The sequence below is a fragment of the Charadrius vociferus genome, unplaced genomic scaffold, assembly GCF_000708025.1.
Source record: "Charadrius vociferus isolate BGI_N301 unplaced genomic scaffold, ASM70802v2 scaffold72, whole genome shotgun sequence".
Lineage (NCBI taxonomy): Eukaryota > Metazoa > Chordata > Aves > Charadriiformes > Charadriidae > Charadrius > Charadrius vociferus.
This window is the reverse complement of record NW_009647830.1, coordinates 304,625-327,281: the sequence shown is the minus strand read 5'-3', so window position 1 is coordinate 327,281 and position 22,657 is coordinate 304,625. Positions and strand designations below refer to the sequence as shown.

The 22,657-nt window shown below is 37.8% G+C and overlaps 1 protein-coding gene across 1 annotated transcript in view; it reads right to left on the bottom strand.

The window, feature by feature from the left end:
- The window catches only part of UHRF1BP1L (UHRF1 binding protein 1-like), a 61,288-nt gene that overhangs the window by 12,122 nt on the left and 26,509 nt on the right, over positions 1–22,657 (bottom strand). Inside the window, exons 8-19 of the mRNA XM_009882634.1 lie at positions 21,690–21,830; positions 20,939–21,109; positions 19,467–19,647; positions 18,026–18,109; positions 11,429–11,611; positions 11,209–11,327; positions 9,202–9,343; positions 8,235–8,428; positions 4,758–6,256; positions 4,154–4,329; positions 2,612–2,748; positions 859–1,009 (exon numbers count right to left, since the gene is read on the bottom strand). Coding sequence (XP_009880936.1) covers positions 859–1,009; positions 2,612–2,748; positions 4,154–4,329; positions 4,758–6,256; positions 8,235–8,428; positions 9,202–9,343; positions 11,209–11,327; positions 11,429–11,611; positions 18,026–18,109; positions 19,467–19,647; positions 20,939–21,109; positions 21,690–21,830 — 3,178 coding nt within the window. The remainder of the gene's footprint in view (positions 1–858; positions 1,010–2,611; positions 2,749–4,153; positions 4,330–4,757; positions 6,257–8,234; positions 8,429–9,201; positions 9,344–11,208; positions 11,328–11,428; positions 11,612–18,025; positions 18,110–19,466; positions 19,648–20,938; positions 21,110–21,689; positions 21,831–22,657) is intronic.

Sequence of the window (22,657 nt, the reverse complement as noted above, 5' to 3'; positions counted from 1 at the left end):
TGGCAGCCAACAGCTGCTATAGCTGTTTCCTGGGAAAGGAGATGAACCAGAAGCAGGAAGCAGGTGCATCAGGGATCTGCCCCAAAAACCCTACAGCGCAGCAGAGCTGGCATCCAGCAATCCGTGTGGAAGGCTGGCAGAGGGGAGCAAAGCAAACTGTGACATGAAGTGGCACGCCAATACATCATGCCAAGAAAAAAAAACCTCACAGTATGTGAACTAGGTTTTCTGGCAGGGAACGTGTACGTAATCATGCCCAAGAACAGCTCCGACAATACACTGGTTGATCTAGCTGTGCAAATATCTGGCATGAAACGACACCCTCTGTTCCTATCAAGCTTAAAAAAAAAAAAAAAGAGAGAAAAAAAAAAAGGCTGTCCTTGCAGCTCATCTTTCCTGACACAGACTCAATTTTTAAATTTTCTTAAACCACAGATTATAAATCTGTTGAAACTGTGGGTGTTAATTTAATCTACAGAAATAGATCTTGAAGAAAAGAAACAGCCCTTCAAACCAAGGTACCTTTAAGCAAAGTATTGTTATAGCAGTAAGGAAGTTCCATCTTCATGAAACAGTAACGTAATGTAATGCAACTTATTTGATTTAAAAAAAGCAAATTAATGACCAGAATTCAATGCATTTTTTTACCCACGCTATCAGAAATGGTTCGATTTTTATTTCCTTCTCTTTTAACGTATGGCAATTAGGAAAGAAATCAGAGTAGATATTCTAAACCAGCATAAAAAGGATGCTATTGTATTAACATAAGACTGGTTTTGTGTTTTTAGGCTAATATAGTGTTCTTATTTACTTAGAACAAGTATTTCCAACTCCAGTTTCACAACACTCAGCTCTTACCAACAGTTCTGTTGCAAAGATAGTGTCGAACACTGATATTTCCCAACTGATTTGGTATCACTTGGTTGACCTGCAGGCATATTTCTGTGTCTTCACCTCTGATGTCAATTTCACCATTAACACCAAATATTTGGAAAACCACAACGGACATCTGTCAAAAAAATCAAGACAAAACAATACAAGATTATAAATTGAATTTACAGTGGTCACTGTGTTTTAAGTTCTGTCTAAACCTTTTCCTCCACAAAAGGAAAAGAATCTTCATATCCATAACCCTTGCTCACAGAAAAGCACAAAGTTTTCTCATTTCTTCTTTTCTTTTTGTACCCATTGGCTTGGCAACAGGTTGCTCAATTGTCTGTCCAAAGACCGACACTTGTATTTATAACCCACTAATACCAATTCAGAATTGGCCAGAAATGCCATGAAAGTGAGACAGACTTTCCCCACCCTGACAAAGCAGCATGTGACCTATGTGACACCTGAAATTTTCAAGTCTGCATTCATCGTCATGCATATCACAAGCACAAACAAGCATTTGTGGTGCAGTATCAGACCAGGTTAAAGAACCAGGACAGGCTACTAAACTTTGGCTATTTGCACAGTAGTCAGCCCTTCTTCTCTATTTATTGGATTGTAGTATCTTTCAAAAAAAAGTAGCAGCCAGTTTGAAAAGTCAGCTTTGGGATCAGAAGATGTATGTCCATCATCACTACAATTTTGGGCTCATTTTTCTAATGAATTTTTAGTTATATTCTACAAGTAGAAAAAATATGCTAACATGCATTTGCATAACAATCCGAATGAATTCTGTTTTTTCCATACTACCTATATGCACAGATAATTGAAAATTTATTTAAAAGGAACTAATAATTTAAGTGAGCTGCTTGGTTTTGGGTTTGGTTTTTTTGTCTGTTTGTTTGTTTTAAATGAAGGTGATCCACAAATACTTAAAGCAAAGGTAGGATTACACAACTAACATTACTAAAAAGGAAAATACGTCAGCAAGCACACAACAGATTTCAGTAAATTCATTGTCTGTCTTTGGGCCCTATATATAGGTTTCCAGTAAATGACCTTAACCGATACAAGAATATAATTTAAGAAGCAATGATAAGGGCAAGGATCAGCAAAGTAGATAGGCAGATGGAAACACATGGATGCTGCATAGTGTCTCAGGGAGGGAATCTCCTCTACATGCAATATTCTTATCTTCTCTAAATACTCGGCATTGTCCTGACATTATTATGGACAAGAGGCATCTCTGATCCGACCCAGTAGGGCAGTTGTTATGCCCCTAATTGCAAATACTACAGAATGCTACCAGTGCTAAGGAAACATCTCCATACAAGAAACATCTGAGTTATGGTGCTTACTTTTATCTATCATTGATGATGTTAAAAAGCTCATCTTAAATATCATATTCAACAGAGCATAAGAGAATTTATACTGATATTACAAAATATTGCTACGTACTAAAGCAGAAATATTTTCTGACATTTATAAGTCGCTAATGTCATTTATCAACAGTGGCTATGGAGGAGATAACAAGGACATAGAATGCTCAGTGTCACTTGGATTATAATCTTCATTTGCACTTAATACAAGTGCACTAGATCTATAGGCTCACATAATGCACTAACAAAAGCTCCCCAAACTAGCTGAAAAATCATGTCTAGAAGCATTAGTTTTAGCTCTATTTTAAGGTTTAATTCACTGAAGCAGGTATTCTAATGGAATTTAATAATATTACCATTTCTTCACTAGTCTCATGTGCATTCTCTGAAGCAGCGCTCATGGCATCTGGAGATGACCCATCACAATTTTCAGTCACTGTGCCTCCTTCATGGGCATTTTCTGATGGGCTTTGATAGTTTGTGGCTGTAATACCTTCCGTATACACATCAGAAAAAATGCAAAGTTAGCAGAGCATAACCTGGATCACTGCTGCATCAAGAATAAAGTCAGTGTCTGTCATTGTATGGATACATTAACTCATTTTTTAAGATGAGTTGAACAGCTTATTAAACAAATATTTATGATTGAACCGCCAAATCCTTTCCTTTTACAGAGAGTTCAAAGTTCTAGATGCTATGCAACTAAGGCAGGATATGGTGACAAAACCAAAATGGCACTCTATATGCATTGTTTAAAAAACTGTGAAGGGCCTTTTTTTAGACTTCCAAATCAAATATAAAATGGATCCAGAAGAAAAATGGTTAAAGATTCCAAGTCATGTATCTAAAACAATGCACAGTGCCTTTAGAGCAAGTGTTTGCAGTTTTATGTATAGAGAAATAAGCTACATATATTTTTGTTAGAGTGAACACGGCAGTTTCCTTGGCAACTAGAAAGTGTGCAGACTTAACCTGCAGTTAAATATTCTTTAACAAGGTAAAAAGACATATAAAGATTATTTAAACTGGAAAATGTATTTTATGGCACACTCCCACATGAGCACATGCAGGAATACAATCCAAATACATAACGGGTTTGCAAGTAAAGCATTCTTCCCATTATTGCTCTAGACTGAAAAGAAATCCTACAGAAAAAAAAAATAATGTCATTCTTCATTTAAAGTAGAATTTATCAGAAAAGAAGTACCAATAATTTTGATCAGTTTTGCCAGAGAGCTACTAGATCATGACAATTGCCTAAGTCCACAATACTACAGACTATATAGACATAATTACCCTGGGCCTGAATTCCTCCCAAATTCCTGCCTCAGATCGGGAGCAAACACTTGTGCACAGTTGAGCAAAAACTGGACAAATACCTGCTGTTAAACAGTCAATAGCTAGAACTGCTCTGTAAGGAAGAAGCTGCAAGGAGACTACCAAATCTATCTGCCTGGAAATTAGCATGGTGAGTATCAGTGAAAATCTATTTCTTTTTCATCTACATTTAATTTTAAAGCTTCTTTACCACTTCAAGCGTAACACTGATCCAGGGTACAAACCTGTAAACACTGCCAAAGTAGTGGCGTTTAAGCAAAGCAGGGAACAGTTCTGCTTAATTCAGAGTTGCAACATAGCACTGCCATGCTTTTACCTTCCTCAAGAGAGTAAAATTAAGTAGCGTTTAATTAAGTAGCACAACTTAAATAGCACACCTTACTGCTCTCCCTTGAAATGATGTGCTGTGAAGATACTTATTACTACTGACTGGAGAAGCTAACAGAAATAGCATTGTAAAGTATCCAGGATTTGCTGCACTGCAATCCTTTTGAGTATTATTTGAGCAATAAACAATGTTTTCATGTATTGTTTAAAAATATTTTGTTAAACCTAATTACCTTTCTCCAGAAAGCTTTGACTGTCACTTCCATCACTTTCTATCAAATGATCCTCTAGCATCATGCTATCAATAGAGATGGTATCCAGAGAGACTTGTGATGGACTTCTTTTCATATTCTTGTAAGAAACAGAGAACGCAGGGAGGTTGGATGGGCACCGTTCCTTAGGCTTTGCACTTTTAAATAAAAAGATATAAGGCAATTATTATTTCAAATTAAAGGAATACATAGAAGTTACTTGAAAAAAATTCCTCTACACCAGGCAAGATATGAGAAAGAAATCTGGCTATTCAATAATCTTTTAGCAAGAAAAAGAGATAAGCATATAAACAACATGCATTCCTGTAGATATCTGTGTCAATATTTTTCTCAATATGTATTTCATAACACAAACTGAGAGTAAATAGTTTAAAAATCGATTAACAGTTCATTTTAGCTTTCATTGAATGCTGGACACTGCATATCTTATATCTTTATATACTTCTAAAATTTTCATCTACTAGATGTTCATGTCTGTTGACCATCACTAAAAGTAATTGGCCAACAAGACTGACAAATATTTTTAAATAGTAGGAAAATTGATTTAGTATTAACTCTTCTATACCTTGATGAAGACTGGGATGCAAACATTCTAACTGAAGTCACTTTCTCTTTGTTGATTTCAAGGTCTTCAGGTTCTAAGGCAGCTTCTGTTTCCAAGTCAGTGACTTGGTTAGGACAGCCTTCAGTTGGTCCTTCCTGTTCATTTAACTTACTTGAGAATATGTTTTTGTCATCCTCTTTATCAATAAAAAATTCAGTAGAATCTTCTCTCTTATTTAAAATGGACGCTGAATCCCTAGGATGCAAGCTATTCTTCTCACTTAGAGGTCCACAGACCTCCTCTGAATCACTTCTACTAAAAAGTCCACTGCTTCCTCCTTCACTCGTATCTCCCAAACCTTTATCTGATGCATCATCTGAAAACGACATTCCTTTCTGAAAATCCGTATGACTGTCCGATTTAAACAACAGAGGATCTATTAAAATTCCTTTATTAACTTCAGCATTCAGAGGCTTGCAGTCATTTACATAGTCAAAATTATTAATACCAGCTTGCACTATCTTATTGCCAACTAATTTACTCTCTGAAGTAAGAGCTTCCCCATTTCCCAAAGGGGAGAGTTCTGATGCCATGGGACTTCCGTCTTCCCCAACTGGAGACTTACAAGGGTTTCCCTGAGTCACTGGATGGAGCAGTAAGGCTAGTTCTGCACTTTTCAGTAGGACCCCAATGCAGACATCTGTTTGCTTTGCTGGTTTTCCTGTCACCGCTTCTACATCATTCCTTAAGTTTTCCAGGAGCAACACAAGAGATTCATGAAGAAACAGCAAAAAAAGATACTGGTAATGATTGATCTGCACGCTCACGTGTTTTTGAACATGGACAAGAACGTGTACATCTGCATCAGAGGAAGAGCTTTCCGAAAGCACTCCTGAAGTGTCTGACATCTGAATGCCATTGGTCAGGGGCTCTGTCTCACTGCTGTAATATTCCTTTAGAAGTTTTTTACGTTGCAGTCTGTTAGCAAGATCACTAGATTCACTTTTTGGAATGTTCAAAGCTGTCTGATTATGCGATAAAAGCTCTTTTTGTGACTTTGCAAATCTTACTGGCTGGCAAATCCAAAGAGAAAGTGGGAACGAGTCCACAAAGCTTATTGGTCGGCCTTTCCCACTTTTCGTTCCTTCATAATCTATCCAAAACTGGGAAAAATGCAAGGCCCAAACATCAGTAGCTGCAGATGTCTTTAATGCATATTTATTCAATTTTGGGATGATATAACCTTTATAAACATCATGCATTTTAGTATCTTGTTCATGAGCATGTCTCTGGAATATTGGATGCAAAAGATTAAAATTCTTCTGGGACTTAGGAAAAGTGGTGAAAGTTCTACTGAAAAATTCACAGTCTTTGAAGTTCTGAAACAAAGCTTCTAGATCAGAGTGCCTGCAGTTTGGCGAGTATCTTGTATTCGTAGCAATCATCTCTGAACTTTGAATGGAAAGTGCACGAGGTTGATCTCTATGAATTTCAGGTTTGTTTTCAGACGGGACAATGAACTGCAAGACAAATATATTTTGTCTAATCAGAAATATGTAGATAAAGAAGGCAAACAATTCAAGAAACAAAATAATAGCCATGACAACTAAAATAAAAGAATATGACTATAATTTTATGAGAAATCGAGTATACTAACACAGAAGAGGGACAAGTCAGGCTCACAGATTATCATTTGTGTTTCCTCTCATTTTTAAGAAGGATGCTGTGGCATCTAAAATTCAATGTTTGTATAAGAAATGGTCTCAGGCTTTCCTTATCAGAAGGATTTAGATTTAGGTCACCTATATTAGGCTGAAGTGTCTCATTTCTTCAACTCAGAAACAGCTTGGCAGAAAGTTTCTTCAAGTGTTCCAAATATTTACGACTTTGAAAACCAGAAAATTATAATTTGCGTTCAATCTGATTTGTCAAATAGGGTTTTTCACTACACTCAATACTACAGTATTTTATTTCTACGTTAAGACAGAAGGAAACCATTAACACAGCCAATATTCTTAACGTTACAGAATACAGAATAGGTGGCCATTTTTGTGACCATTATCTGCTAATCATAATAATTTTTTTCCATCATGAAAATAAAAATATATTCCAACTCCTAAAAGACAACAAGACAGTTCACTATACTGGACTTAATTTAACTTGCACAGCTTTAGTGCAAGTTTTAAAGGAAATACATATTTTATGCTAAATCCTGTATCTGATGTTAACACAGACCTTGCCCACCCTAGTTTCACTACTATCAGTGACACTACCTTCTATCACATCTCCATGCTGAATCTAGAAAGATCAGAATAAAGAAGTCATCCTAGAGACACTTGAAAGATGGAGTGAGGAAGCTTCTTCGTGTAAATAAAAGGACTCAGAACAAAATAACCAGATATGTAACTATATAATAATTAGCTATGTGATATGTAAGCACCAATGATAACACCAATAATAAAAGATTCATAATCTGCTAGAATAAAAATAATGCAGTTAATACAGGGATTAAATAATTAATATGAATCAAAGTTTGGGGTGTTTAAGAATGTTTCTATCTTCTTAGTTTAGTGAGCTATTCACATATAGCAATTCAATATTAGATCGGTCTGTATTTGTAGTTGCCCGGTTGTTAACTCTCAATATTTGTTTTTATTCAGTACAAGCCATGTCCTTTTAAAGTGCCATTAAATATGCGCCAAGACCCTTAGGAAGATAACTATCTCTCCATATGCTGATTTTTTAGCCTTCTTGAAACCTCTCCTGTGGGCACCATCAAAAACACTCATTGTTTTGTTCACCTCTGACCTTGGAAACCAATGCAAATCGGGGTGGGGTCGTGGAATTGTCTGCTCAATAATCTTTCTCCTCCACAGAAGGAGAACACAAGGGAAGCAAAAATCTGATGTTCAGCTGCATTAACAAGAGCCACTCTTCTGGAATAAACATATAGAGGACTTGTGTACCTGAACTACAGCCAAGAGCCAGCATGAAACAGAAAACAGCGAGAATGGATTTTGGAGAAGGAAATAAGCCTTCATCTGAAGTGCTTTCTTTACTCCAGGCATTCACTAACAAGATAAAAGTATTTTGATATACTACAACCAGAGGAACAAGGGAAGGCTCTTGTATTAATACAGACTGCAAATATGAGGTTTTTGCTAGGGTTTTGGTTTTTTTACTTCAGTGCTCAATTTTTTTTTCTTTTGTTATGTCAGCTTCATTGAACACAGTGAAATAATTTGTTAATACTTCCATTCAGGTTGTCAATACAAAACCAAAATACCCACAGGACACAGATGAAGTAGCATGGAAGACAGATGTCTGTCTTCAAACCGTCATATTCTGCACACTTTTCCAGAGCAGCATTGCTTATTGTGTGGGAGGTTTGTTCATTTATTTGTCTATTTATTCCTTAAGCTGCTTTGCTAAGAGTTTTTCAGAATAAAAGCATTTTCTTCCAAGGAACCACCCTCCCACCCCCCAATGACCATGTACCTTTAACATTAGTCCATCAACTCTAACATCAACATGTTCATCTGATTTTGAATTGTCATTTAACTTGTACATGGCCATGAACTGAATAAGACTCTGTTTCAAATCCAACACAAACTGATTTAGCCAAAGAATACTTCTCTCGTCCAGGGTGAACTGTAAAGCATTCAGCTGGCCATACAAATTTGGACATGGAACTAAAAGAGAAAACAAAACAAAATCATGAGAATAAGTAAAGTGTTTAGGGGCTGGTTTGGGGGTTTTTTTGTTTGTTTTTTTTAAATGAGTGCAAACATATTTTCACCGGTATTTTACACGAGAGAAACAATGGAAACCCATTCCTTTGGTCCCAAAAAAGAATAAATTGTTAGGGGACACCTAAAGTGATGCTTATTTCTCTCGCTCCAAGCAAGTAACTGAATTTTTGAATGTAAAAGCTAATATTAGAATAGAATGAAGTCTGAGGAAAGGGGGATAATGTCCTCATTACAGAGGAAGGGCAGGACCAAGGAGATTTGCTGTCCTCAAGTCCCATCCCCAAGAAATCCCCTGACATTTCTGTATATAAAATAGGGCCAGCCCCATAACACATTAATAAAAATAACTCCAGCAGATCTTTGTTGCATCTTAGATACCACCGCAATAGTTTGAGTTCTTTTCTGTAGCCACTCAATTCTTTGATGTAGCCAGACAGTGAAACTGCAGAAACAATACACGCACTTTGGAGAATGGATATGTGTCAGTAAAAATGCTGAGAGTGTTTTCAGACTTAAAAATCATGTTTATAAAAAACAGTATTTATAGGAGTTTGCCAGGAGCAAGCACTGTGGAAATGGAGCAGTGTTGTGTTCTTCCATTGTAAAAAGCCACTACCTATTTCCAATTGCTAACCTGGAATTATTAAGCTTCATCAAGGTGAAAGTAACACAAAAGTCATGGTTTGATACCAAAAAAAGAAAAAAAGTCTTACTGGGAAAGTCCTTTCCATCTGGGTAGTAATATTCAGTGAATTCAATATGAATAGCTGGCATTTCTGGTGGAAGATAAAGTGACTTTTTATTGCAAGAGATCAGAGCTTTAGGGGAAGAACGACACTGGTCCGCTGTTGAAACCTGTAAAAGGTAAAAGATTCATTTCATTAACACATTACATTTTTATGAATCATTAAGCATTTGTAGTTGCAAGGCACTGCCCCTAGTTGGGTAACATTCCACTGCTCTCAGATGTAGATCCCCAACTACACAAAGTGCTGACAATGAGAAACACCTAGTTGCCTTGTAGTAAAAGCAATCCACATAGAACAGTTTCGCAAGAAAACTACATAGTATTAACAGTACCAGATCCCCTTCCGTCATGCGAGGCAGGAGGCAGCAGGTCACTTTCAAAGGCATTCAGTAGAAGCCTAGAACGATCTGGTATCTTTATTGCAAACACTACAGCTCCTGTATAAGCAATTATGTTAGGACGTGGTATATTTGCATACCGTCTGTCCAAAAGGATCCCATATCTAGATGATAAGGGATAGATAAGCCAGATAAGTTTATTACAGAAGTCTTAGGAAGTCCTTGTACTGTCATAAGGACGGGTTCTAGTACATGGGCCAACTCTTGACTGTATACTGCTAAGCAAGGTGTTCAGCATGCACTTAGTAGATATATGTACGCTTGGCTATGCCCAAAGGTCTACTTCACAGGAGAATCAAGACACTATAGAACAATAAACCTCCCATTTCTGTTTCCTTCCAATGTAAATTATGAAACAAGGAGGAGATCACCTTTTGATATATATTTGACCTTAAATTTCTTGGAATGCACCCTAGATTAAAATGTATGTTGTCAAAATAAAGCTCTTTCATCCAACAATTAGTAGGTCAGACTGCTAGTTTGAAATTAACCAACGTATTGAGTATATGATGAGGTCTACTTGTACTAGTTTCACTGGAAATAATGAATATATAACCTTTATAAGCCTGCTTCACTCTGCAGCTGTTTTCATGCTGCAAACATCTCTGTATTAACACATACAAAAATTCAAGTAATAACAGATCTATTTAGAAAAACAGCTTGTTGTAAATCATATAGAAATAACAACAATTAAAAAAAATTGAAAATGTATTTGTGTAGGGAGGAGGAGACAAGCATCTGAAGAGTAAAAGACAAATGAAAACACCAACAGTACAAAATGGTATTATAAAACCACTTCAAACCCAGATGAAGGCTCCTGGCAGCAAGCTGCAACCTCCCACTCTACCAGAAGCGATATGGGGAAAAAAGCACTGAAAATTGGAACAAGAGCAAGTAGAAGTCACACGGACTGAAGGTAGACACTAAGCATTTTCTGTTAGGACCCAAAATTTAGAGTAGGTACTCCTAGATCACTACCATTCTGCTTTAGAGATATACTACTTCTCTATTCCAATTGCCTCCTATCTGCACCAATGACTGAATCTGAAGAAAAAACCCACCAACTAAAACTACTCGGGGGGGGGGGGGGGGGGGGCAGAGAAAAGAAAAGGAAAAAGAAACAAGTCAAAAGTGGTTAAAGTGTCTTGTCATAATATCACTGGGGGAGGGAGGGGCTGCAGAAAAAAATAAAAAACTTTTAATATTTAAAAAAATAATCCATGTACTTTGAAAAAGATAATAATAAGAAAAGCATGAAATACAAACCCCAGATTAAAATACTGGGTACTTAACAGAGTACAATGAAAAGATGAAATTCCAAATGTCAGGATTTGGGAACAGTAGAACTTGGATCCAAAACATAATTGTGATAGGGTATCCTCTAATATAAAGTTGGTAAGAAAATATCCACCAATTTTAACAAAGCAGAAGCAGGCCCATAAAGGTCTAATCCAATAATGAATGGAAAGACTTCTAATAATTTCAATGGGCTTTGGAATTGTCCCTTAAAAACCATAGTTACGTAACAGTCCAGGACGAAGTAGCCCCAGTTTTACTAACTTCAAGAAATGTACCTGATATATATTGAAATCTGCAAGTCTAACCACAATAGGACTAGACATCAGTTTGCCCTTTGGTTGTTGGGAAGATACAGAGGAAGCCCTAGATGTTCCTTTCGGTATCTGTTCCTTGCCTGTAGGAAAGAATAGTGATGGAATCATTGAAAAGCACAGTCTCTTTAGAATAGTTTTAACATTTCATGGAACTAGAGCATTAGCGATGCAAACAAATTACCTGTTTGTAGGTTCTGAGGAGATACAGCAGGTGGCGATTTGGGAGGAGAATCTATGACCTGGTCCTTCACAGCCTGCTTAAGCAATTCAACATTGCTTTTGAATTCATTTAATAATTCTTTGGCCCACCCACTTCTGGCTTTAGTGGCATCACTATAATGCATCCAGTGATCGCAGCTGTCTCCTGCAAATAAGAGGAATGGGGGAAATATTAAGTAATTTCAAAGTTTGCTTTGAACTGGGTAACAAGTTTCCACTATTTCACAATTCTTCTTCAAAATATAATCTCATTGCACGCCATAATTATAGAACAGAAGTTATAACAGACATTAAAACAGAAGTTATACATTACATAAAAACAAGTCTCACTGCTTCACAAAATCACTCGGAAAACAGTCTGATATTGCCACCTGTCTTTTAACACTACTAACTAATGCTCAAAACATCATTGAATATTTCCAGTTCAGAGAAATTTGATGACACATTAATGTCATATGTGAGAACATGCAAAAAAATGTTTCATTAAAAAAAAAATAAAATGTGAGAGCAAGTAACAGAACAATGTTCTCATGCTCACTTTTTCCAAGCTTATCTTTCCTGTCAGAATGGTGTTTTAAGAAGTTCCCGGTCCCCTTTCCAGAAATTAATTCTTTTTGTCTTGGCTCTCTACCACCTTCATGGTACACAAACAAGAAGGTAAGATCAATCAGTGCTGCAGTACACACAGCCTTAAAAATCAAGCCCAGTGGAAACTCTTTTATTCCTAACAAGTTTCTGTTGATCAAGTATTTAAACCTCTGAAAGAAACTGAGATCTCTTCCAACAGTCCCTGTAAAGACAGCCTACTAACTTGTTTGATAATAAGGATGCAATACAAATAACTTCTACCAATTGGTACATCACTCTTTAAATGCCAGCATGTGAAAACTTACTTTATTTGGGACTTACAGAGGTTTTGGATACTCACACTGGGGATGAGTAGATATGGTTGCTATTAAAATAGGAACATGCTTTGGGAAAGAACTGTGATTTCAAGTCTAAACGCAAAGATTTCAGCATGGAAGAAACTTTAAGGGAGGGGTCTATCACAAGAGATGACCTTTTTCCCCCACCCTCCTGCCTCACACCTTTCTGGCTAAGGAACAAAACAAAGGATCAGGGAAGAAAAACAGAAAGAGAACAAGAGGACAAATAGATAAATTAAATTCAAGTCCATGAAGCTGGGATTCTCCAAAACAGGGCTGAAGTGGGGTCACCCCAAGAATATGCACATAAACTCTGAAGCACCTACAGGACAGCAGCATTACAGGGAGAGCTCTCATACCCCTTCTGTGAAGTCAGTATGGGCAGGTGCCTCTCTGAAATGCTTGCACACTAACACACGCAGCACGAGGAACATGCGGGAGCAGGAGGAATTAGAGATCTGCATGCAGTTGCAAGGCTATGATCTCATTGGGATAACAGACACACAGTGAGATAGCGCACACAACTGAAATGCTGCAAAGGATGGACACAGGCTCTTTGGGAAGCACAGGCCAAAGAAGCAAAGACGGTGAGTTGCCCCTTCAGTGAGATCAGTGGGAACACATGGACCTCTGCCTTGGGATGGATGATCAGCCAGGTGAGCACCTACAGGTCAGGATTAGAGGGCAGACCAACATGGATGATGTTGTGGTGGACGTCTGCTACAGACCATCCGATTAGAAAGATCACAGAATCATAGAATAGCTTGGGTTGGAAGATGATGAGGCCCTCTTCAGATAACTGGAAGAAGTACCATGTTCACAGACCCCGGTCCTCATTAGGAATTTTAACCCCCCCAGTATCTACTGGGCGGACAACACAGCAAGACACGAGCAATCCACGAGGTTTCTGAAAGTGCATTGATGATCACCTCCTAACACAGGTAATCAAGAAGCCAAAGACAACACATGCTCTGCTAGACTCAAGTCTTACAAAAAAAGGAAGAACCGGTCAGGGGTGTGAAGGTAAGGGACCAGCTTGGCAGCAGTGACCATGACACAGTAGAGTTCAGGATTTGGAGGGGAAGGAACAAAGCAAAAAGCTGAATGATGCGCCAAGGAGACAAGTCTCCTTCAGGAGAGCAGCCTTTGGCCTGCTTGAAAGAATCTCATGGGATATAACCCTGGCCAGAAGTGGGTTCCGGGAGAGCTGGCTGATGTTCAAGAATCACCTCCAAGCCAAAGAACGGTCCACCCTGAAAAGCAGGAAATCTAGCAAATGTGGAAGGAGGTGCGTGTGGATGAACCAGGAGCTCCTGACTAAATCTAAAGCCAGAAAGGAAGTGTACAAGATGTGGAAACAGCATCAGGTTACCCAAAACAAATATGCTGGATGGTGTTAGGAATGCCAAAGCCTATCTGGAATTTAATCTAATGACAAGCATTAAGGACAAGAAATGCTTCTGCAGGTGTATCACTAGCAAAAGGAAGCACAGGGAAAGCTTGGGCTTGCTGCTGAATGGGACAGAGGACCTGGCGACAAGTGACATGCAGAAAGCTGAGGTACTCAATGCCTTCTTTGCCTCAGTCTTCATTGGTAACATGTTTTATCAGAATTCCCAGCACCTCGAGATCTTTGGGACAATCTGGAGCAAGGAAACCTTACCCTCAACAGAAGAGCATTAACTCAGAAAATGTTTAAACAGGTTAGACATGCACCAGTCCATGGGATCCTGAGGAGATGCAAACAAGTGCTGAGAGAGCTGGCCAATGTCATGAGAAGGCCGCTCTGAATGATCTTTGAAAGATTACCATTGAATAGTGATCAGGAAAGGTTCCTGACGATTGGAAGAAAGCAAATGTCATTCTTATCTTAACGAAGAAGGATAAAAAGAACCGGCTGGTTAGCCTCATCTGAAAGAAGGTAATGGAGAAAGGTAACAGAAGGCAAAAGAGCAAATAATCCTGGAAACCATTTCAAAATACATTAAGGACAGGAAGGTGATTGCGAGTACACTTGCATGGATTTATGACAGAGAAATCATGCCTGATGAACTTTACAGTCTTCTACTATGAGATGACTGGCTTGAGGGCTGAGGGGAGAGCAGTGGATGTTGTTTACCTCAACTTTAGCAAGGCTTTCAACACTGTCTGCAACATGCTTAGTGACAAAGCGATGAAGTACTGACTAGGTAAGTACATAGTGAGGTGGACTGGAAACTGGTTAAACTGTTAGTCTTCAAGGGTTGGGATCAGTAGCATGAAGTTCAGCTTGAGGCAATCATCTGTGGTATAACCCCAGGGCTGATACTGGAGCCAATATATCGTCCTTAATAACCTAGATGATGGGGCAGAGCGCACCCTCAACAGCTTTGCAGATGGTACAAAACTAGGAGGAATGGTTGATACACCAGGTGGTTGTCCTACCATTCAGAGGGACCTTAAAAGGCTAGAAAAGCGACCCAACAGTAATCTCATGAACTTCAAAGGGAAATCCAACTGTAGCATCTGGAGTACAGTCTAAAGGCTGACCAGCTGGGAAGCAGCTTTGCAGAAAAATAAAACCAAATGTGAGATGGTAAGTTCAATCCAAACCAGCAATGTCCTTGATGCAAAGAAAGCCAACAGCACCTTGGGTTGCTTAGGAAAAGCATTGCCAGCAGGTCAAGGGAGGCGATATGTGCCCTCTGCTCAACCCTGGTGAGACTACATGTGGAGTACTGGGCCCAGTTCTGGGCTCCCCAGTACAAGGCAGCCACGGACTTACTGGAGTGACTCCAGCAAATGGTCACAAAAATACTTAAGGGACTGGGAACTCCTTTCAAGAAAAGGCTGAGATAGCTGGGATAATTTAGCCTGGAAAAGAGAAGGCTCAGAGGGATCTTATCAATGTGTATAGATGACTGATGGGGCGAGCAAAGATGAGGGAGCCAAATTCTTCTCAGTGGTGCCCAGTGACAGGATAAGAAGCAATAAGCACAAAGTGTAATACAAGAAATTAGTGTTACACATTAAAAAAAAAAAAAAGAAAAAAAAGCTTTTCGACCACAGTAGGGTGGTTAAACACTGGACTAGGTTGCCCAGGGAGGCTGTAGAGTCTCCACCCTTGGACTTATTCAAAACCTAACTGGACGTATCCCTGGGAAGCCAACTTTAATTTACATCACTTTAAACAGAGGGGTTGGACCAGACAATCTCCAGAGGTGCCTTTCACTCTCAACTATTCTACAATTCTATATATGGAGATGTCACTGCCACATTTATCTGTGAAAAGTGAAGAACAGGCCAGATTGTAACAAGAAAACAATATTTTAGTGGAGCTGGCACTGATATGTTGCTACCCTTGGAATTTATTGCTGATTTTCCAGAAGAAAATGCTTTCCAAGTTTTCACATTGTCTCCATATATCAGCTTGATCAAGAATTTCCTGTGCTGCAAAATGTCCTGCATGATGGCAAAGCAGCAACTTTCTCTGATCACCATCCAGCAACACATCAGCTGCGCACATACTGGATCTGGGTAAAAACTCCTGTGAGAGTAGGTCTGGGAGGACTAGTAAAGCGATGGACTGCTGTACAGACAGGTTTACAACATCCAGTAAGTCTGGCTTATTGTTAGGGTTATCAGTCAATGGACATACAACCAGCTTCATTTTTCTTAAGTAGTATGAAAGACTGTTGTTGGAAGGCTTGATTTTCAATGGTTTAGAAATTTACAATACAGCAATTATGCCTCAAGGCTCCCTTTAGAGCCTTTCTCAGTGGGGTCTGTTACAAAACCAAATAAACAACATCCCCACAAGAACCCAATCTGCAAAATAATTGTTGAGGGCTTTTTCCTGAAGGGTTAATTACAATTTCGAAGAAGACAATACCAAAAGAGCTATTTCTAAATATTCCATAGCCCAGAGAGCTACAAAACCAGAAAACAGTCTGGTAACAGTCACAGAAGTACATAGCTGTTTCCTCCTTGCCCACTGTTACAGAGTATTAATACAGCGTTGTCCTTCAGTACGCAACATTGTTGAGCATTGACTTCAGGGTAGGAATGCTCTGCACATCAGGCGATATAGCCTGATACAGCAATAGAGGCATGTGGCTAGAGAACTCCCTTGGAACTTTCAAGATTAACGTGTGCTCCTTTGAGTAAAGGGACTCCCCCCTCTGTGATGATAGTTTGCCCATAGAATTGCCACACTCTTCTAAAACGGTGAGAAGATGACGACCTCTCAAACTGGGGAAAAAAAACAAACAAACCAAAACAAAAAATAACTTTCTGGCATGTTCCCTTCCTCTCCACACATACACCCTATTTGATCAAACACCACCACTTTTGGCAGTTCTTTGTCATAGCTTATTAGTGAGCCATTACCTAAAAGCACTCTCAGTGAGCTTCAGGCCCATCTAAGAGCCTACAGTGCATGGCTCAATCTGGCTAAGAATCCTTCCAAAAGAAACAATCTATTTCACTGGTTCTCTGTATTGTCTCTGAGGACAGCACACAGAAATCATAGCTAGATCAGACCCTCGCTTAGAGACAGAAAGAATCAGAAGTGACAATAAATAAAAAACATAGCTGGGGCACGAGACAGGTGTGTGCTGAACCTCCATAACTTAAGGTCCCACTTCTATAGGGCAGGAAACCAATAACACAAATTTCAAACCCCATTATGCCAATCTAAAGCAAAGAAAGAATACTGTTTTTCTTAAGCATATTCTTTTCTGTGGCTGTGTATGTTTATTTCACCTATGCTAAATTACATTTTTTAAGGTGCAAAAACTATACTCCCTACTTATGAATGAAACAGTTTGACATTACAGGATTTCATCTGCAATCATGAGTAACAAGAAGGACATGTAAGCTATGGCTAATTCACACCTTTAACATATGCATATAATTCACACCTTTAACATATGCATATAATCACTCCAAAATGACTGGTCTGTGTTAGTAAAAAGCTAAACAAAGCACAACCAATTCCCCCACCAACAAAAAGCCTCTCCACCGTTCTGCATTGCCTTTGATCTCAAATTCAACAGCAAACTGATTTTGTCTCTCCTGATTTTTTTAGATTTCTGAAAAACAAATTTACTAGAAATTATTTATAAGAAATGCTTCTTTGGAAATTGCTATCATCTGTTTAATAACAATTCCTTAACAAAAGGCTATACAATTGAACCTCTACACACTGGGATTCTTGTTTAGCAAAATAAAATAAAAGCCAAAACATTACTTGGAAATGGACATAAAATGATAGACTTCTATACAGAAAAAAATATAACAGATTGAGTCTTGCAAATACCCAATTAGTGAATTCTCAATCTGCCATACTGCCTTCCTCTGTCACCACACAATTCTTCTCATATCAGAAATGTATAAACACCATTTTGTTGACCAAACAGAAAAGTGAAAAGCAAAAGTGTTCAGCCTAATATAGCTCATTCACAGAAATACAGATGGTTCCCAAGTTGTTGCTTTTGTTGCTTGGTTTTGCATATAGAAGGAAATAAAAAGGTGTGTATTTCAAATGCTTAGAATATTATTATCCAAGATGTATACATATACACACACATTTTTTAGTATTCAAGCAAGAGAGTTACATTCACAGGTAATTCACAAAAGGCTCACTTTCATACCTGCTTTGTGAAATGGATAATAGTCCACTGTTAAATAGCTGAAGGAAAGCTGCATGGCCCCTCCTGTAACACGTCTATTTGAGCCTGTAAAATAAAACAACACTCAGCTCTGCAGACATTATATTTAGCATGTTAGTTCTCATGGTGCTGCATTCCTTTAACCACCTAACAGCTATTTCTTCCTCCCCTTTACTGGCTCTCCTGACAACCTCATTATCTTCCCTCAAAATTTTCATTCGGGTAGTCTTCACTGGTTTCTAAAGATCAGCTTGTAGAACTCAGTGTTCTGTACTTGGTCACTACTAACGAATTGCATATTATTTTAAACTCTATTAAAAAGTAAAAACAACTCTCTGAGCACATATTACTGCAGTTTTCCTGAAATAAAATTTTTCACGCTGAATTTAAGATTGTGATCAGTCATTCGAAGTCAACATTTATATTTACAATATTCTTGAAAGTAATTTGTTTTATTTTATTTGACAAATATTATTGCAGTGAAGAGGTCTTCTGAGGGTCCTCTTTATTCCACTGCTAAATTGAAACTTCATGGCTAAAAATAATGGACCAGTAAAGAGATCTAAGAATGATAAATCCCAACTGCAGTAGACACACTGCATGTAAGGAATTATGTCTCTAGCCAGTGAATCTTACGCTCTGCTGCTCTGCAAGCATCTTCCTTAATCAAGGAAATACATTTGCTAAAACCTAAGTTTTTCAATACTCTCTTCTTCAGCAGACCTTGTATGCCTCTAAATTTTTCAGTGGCTAGCCTGCTCCTTAAATACACACTGATAAGTCATTCTCTTCTGATCATTTTTAAAAGGCATGAAAGCTGTGTCATTTGTCTTCTTTTTTTCTGATTCTAAATATGGCCATACACAATAGTTTTTCTTAAAAGAAAACAAACCAAAGTGCAAGTATTACACACAAAATTATACGACCACAGAACACTTGTTTCATTCTTTCTATGTGATGCAGAGCATAACAAATTCTCTAAATTAGTAGCACAGAGAGGACTGCTCTCTCATTAGTCTGTATGTTACAGAAGTATTACAGAAGCATATTGTATAGTGACCCTTTCAAGCCACAGTAACGTTGCCATTGCATTCTTCATAACCCAGTTAACATAAGAAATAAAAACAGTAGCCACAGTCAGACTAGACAGAATCAGTTTCTAGAAGACAGGAAAAGCACTGAAGCTAATAGCACTTTTAGCAGGTTTTATGGCATTTATTCTAAAATAATTACATTTAATAATGAAATGTTGTTCTGACAGAGGCATCTAGCTAATTTTAGATGTGTCTACAGACACTGAAGACAATTCTGAATATTGCTCTAAAATAAAGACAGACTCTTGAGTAATACTATTGTATTCCTCTAGGTCCTCTAAAGATGATTATGGTTCACAGGTGTGTCACTTCAAAAAAAAAAAAGTTACCTTTTTCTTTAGAATGGATATCATCACATATATGTAGGTCCAAATGGGAAATCACTAAGTGATGAGAAGTTTCTTTAACATCAAAATCATTAAACAGTTTTACTATCGCATCATTTTGATCAGGTGCTGCTGTTGTCTGGTGTGCTTTCACCTGCTGAGAGCTGGGTGCAGGGGCAGAGCTCTGAAAAATATTTAGTCATATCAATTTATAAAGTTCATTCTTCCTTTCAAGCATAAGTATCCTTTTACTTACTCAAAACAGTCCTTTGAAATAAGGAAAAATCTGCACCACATGCATTCATCTTGGATCATTACTGACGTTTAAGTGCTGTTTTAGAATAAAGCTGAGCTAATGGCTAGGTGTCACAAAGAGGCAACGCCAGTGTATCCCCCCATCCTCCCCTTCCCCCACACTTCTTTAGACCCCTATCACTTGGAGCACTGGTATTTTTCTAGCTTTTGTTGCAAGCTGTTCAGGGAACCAAGCCAGCAGAAAAATTTTCTGTTGGGCTCATCTCTGCTAGTTTACTTCCCCCGAAACTACACCACAATAGGGTCAAACATGAGCCGGTGCCAGTACCAGAGGACTGAAGAATCAGGACCTCCCTTCTCAGTAACAGCTAACCATTAGATTGCTCCGGCTAAACCATCAAATCACTTTTTAAGTCATCAGGACCACCACAAGAACTGAATGCTCCATTACAGTACACTAGCTTTATTGTAAGAGGTTCTATATAAATGACCTTATTCAATCAGTCTTAGTAATAAATTAGGTTTTATTTTTATAGGACTAGCTTTTATCAGTGTATTTGTGCTGCTTCTTCCCAGACAAGAAGAGGTCCCTCCTGCCAACACTCACAAAGCCCAGCTGGTCTAGTCTGCTCTATGTGCTGAAAGACAACCAAGATTTATGTAAGACTATCTTACATGCAGCATCAATATCACGCCTGTGCCAGCGTAAGTATGTTAAAAGTAGAATTACTTTTCACTATATATTCCAACAAGAGAGCTGCATGAAGGAAAGCTCTTTCTAAAAGCTAATTTTTCAGTACCATGAAAACAAACTGTACTGGCACTTTAAATCATATTAAGCATTTCTACCCACACATTAAGGTTACCTTAGTGCGTATTAATTTTATTCTTTTTTTTAATTCATAACCAGAAAATACTTTGAGAGCAAATTTACTAAAAGGTTAATCAACTGTTAAGTAAACACAGAAGTCTAAATACTCTGTACATGGATAAAGAAATGCAACTTCTTACTTTCCTGAAAATTAACATCAATACACAGAATCTTGTAAAATAAAGTCTGTTTTACACTGCTGCAATTCATTCCCACTGTAATTTAAGATACGCAGGTGAATGAAAATGAGTAACTGAACGTTCTCTAAAGTAAATTAACACACGCAACCACACTGTGTTGTATTTCAGAACACCTGACAATGATACAGTGGGACAATCAGTTATCATACCTGTGCTGTTTCAGAAGCCAAGCTTTTTCTCTGTTCTGTTGATTTCTCTATGGCTTCACTAAGAGATTTGGCATACTGCACCATGGCTTTCAACTGGGAATCAGTCAAAACCCATAGCAAATCATCCAGAATCAGAACCAGTTTTGATGCCACTACATTACAATCCTTTAACTGTAGAATAAAAAAATAAACAAGTCAAATTCGTCCATTAAATACTTACATTTCTTAAATCAAATACAAGAGGGAAAAAAAAAAAAAAAAAGGGTTGATTGCAAAAACACACTTCCCAAAAAGCAGGCTTCTTCCATATAAATAACAAACATTATTTTATTTTAAATTGTATTCCTCTCAAACTAAAAAGTACCCAAGGCATAGTATATTTATGCCTCACTTTTTATTTGTTTGGCATGCACTGGATATTAAACTGATGCATTTTTGTAAATATAAGTAATATAAATATTGCCCGAATCTAGAGAGGTAAGACAACGTCCATCATCGTAAACAAAGCTCTGTAGATCAAATGATTTCATTAGTAGGATCTGTGCAAGGTCTTCACCTTCAAATACTGCCTGCAATATTTCTTGTAAACTCTACAGTCTTACCAATTATGTTATTAAAAATTTAGTTCAGGGAATTCTACATTTTATATGGCCTAAATTTAAAACCTTTACTATCTGCATGTATGCATTAAGAGCATGAGTTAAAAATGAATTCATAAAATAATAAAAGATCTCAAATTTTTCAAGTTTACCCTTCTTTTAAGTGTGACCCTAATTTTTGACTGGTTAGTAATCAGTCGAACTGGAGCACTCATGATTTCATGCTTAGAACTCTGGATTGCATCTGCTTCTATTCTGATCATCTGCCAGTTGATTTCTTTAAAAGTCAAAACCTTTAAAGAGAGAGAAAAAGAGAAAAACACCTTCATGCAATATGACAGTTATCTATGCATATAAGCAATATGCATGTGTATGTATATATCCACACATATATACGCACACACTCTCACATGTACCCTTCATGCAGAGCCATACGAACAGAACAAATACAATTCACTTGTTATTCCTCTTACAGGTGTCAGGAAGTAAAGCCCTGATCTTTCTCTCTACCTCCAGAATGTCACAGAAACGTTAAGCTAGTTTCCAAGCAGGCAGAGGTAACAAGCAGCATTTAAAATATTCAGAAGAAAATAACGGTCACCATTATTGCATACTAGGTTGCTTTTCGAAGAGGAAAAAAAAGAAGAGCATGTAATTTAGTTTCAAAATGCTAAATCCTAGTATATAGGAAAAGAGTGGAAAGAGAAGCAAAGCTGCAGGATTGGAGTGTTTTATTTCACTTAAAAGAGAAAGTTAAACATTGAGCACGCTGTATGCCATAAAGACCCCACAAGCTTTGAATCCATTGCGTGGTTTTCTAGAAGACACAGCAAGCAAATGTCAGAATAATGATACAAGAGCAGCAAGTACAGCTGGGTATTGAAAATCAAATATGGGAAAATAAGTTATTGTCTAAGCAGCAACATCATGGAGAACACCAAATGAACAGGACATCAAGAGGAAAAAAATGTTAATTCTAGTTTCCCTGAAACTCCTTCCTACATTACTCTCTGAAGAAAAATAGATCAGCCATGGGGAAAGTGAAATAGGGAAGAGGTTGGTATGTGTCATTTTTCAGCTGTCATTCTCCTCTTGTCAATTTGAAAACTGTACTGCCTAC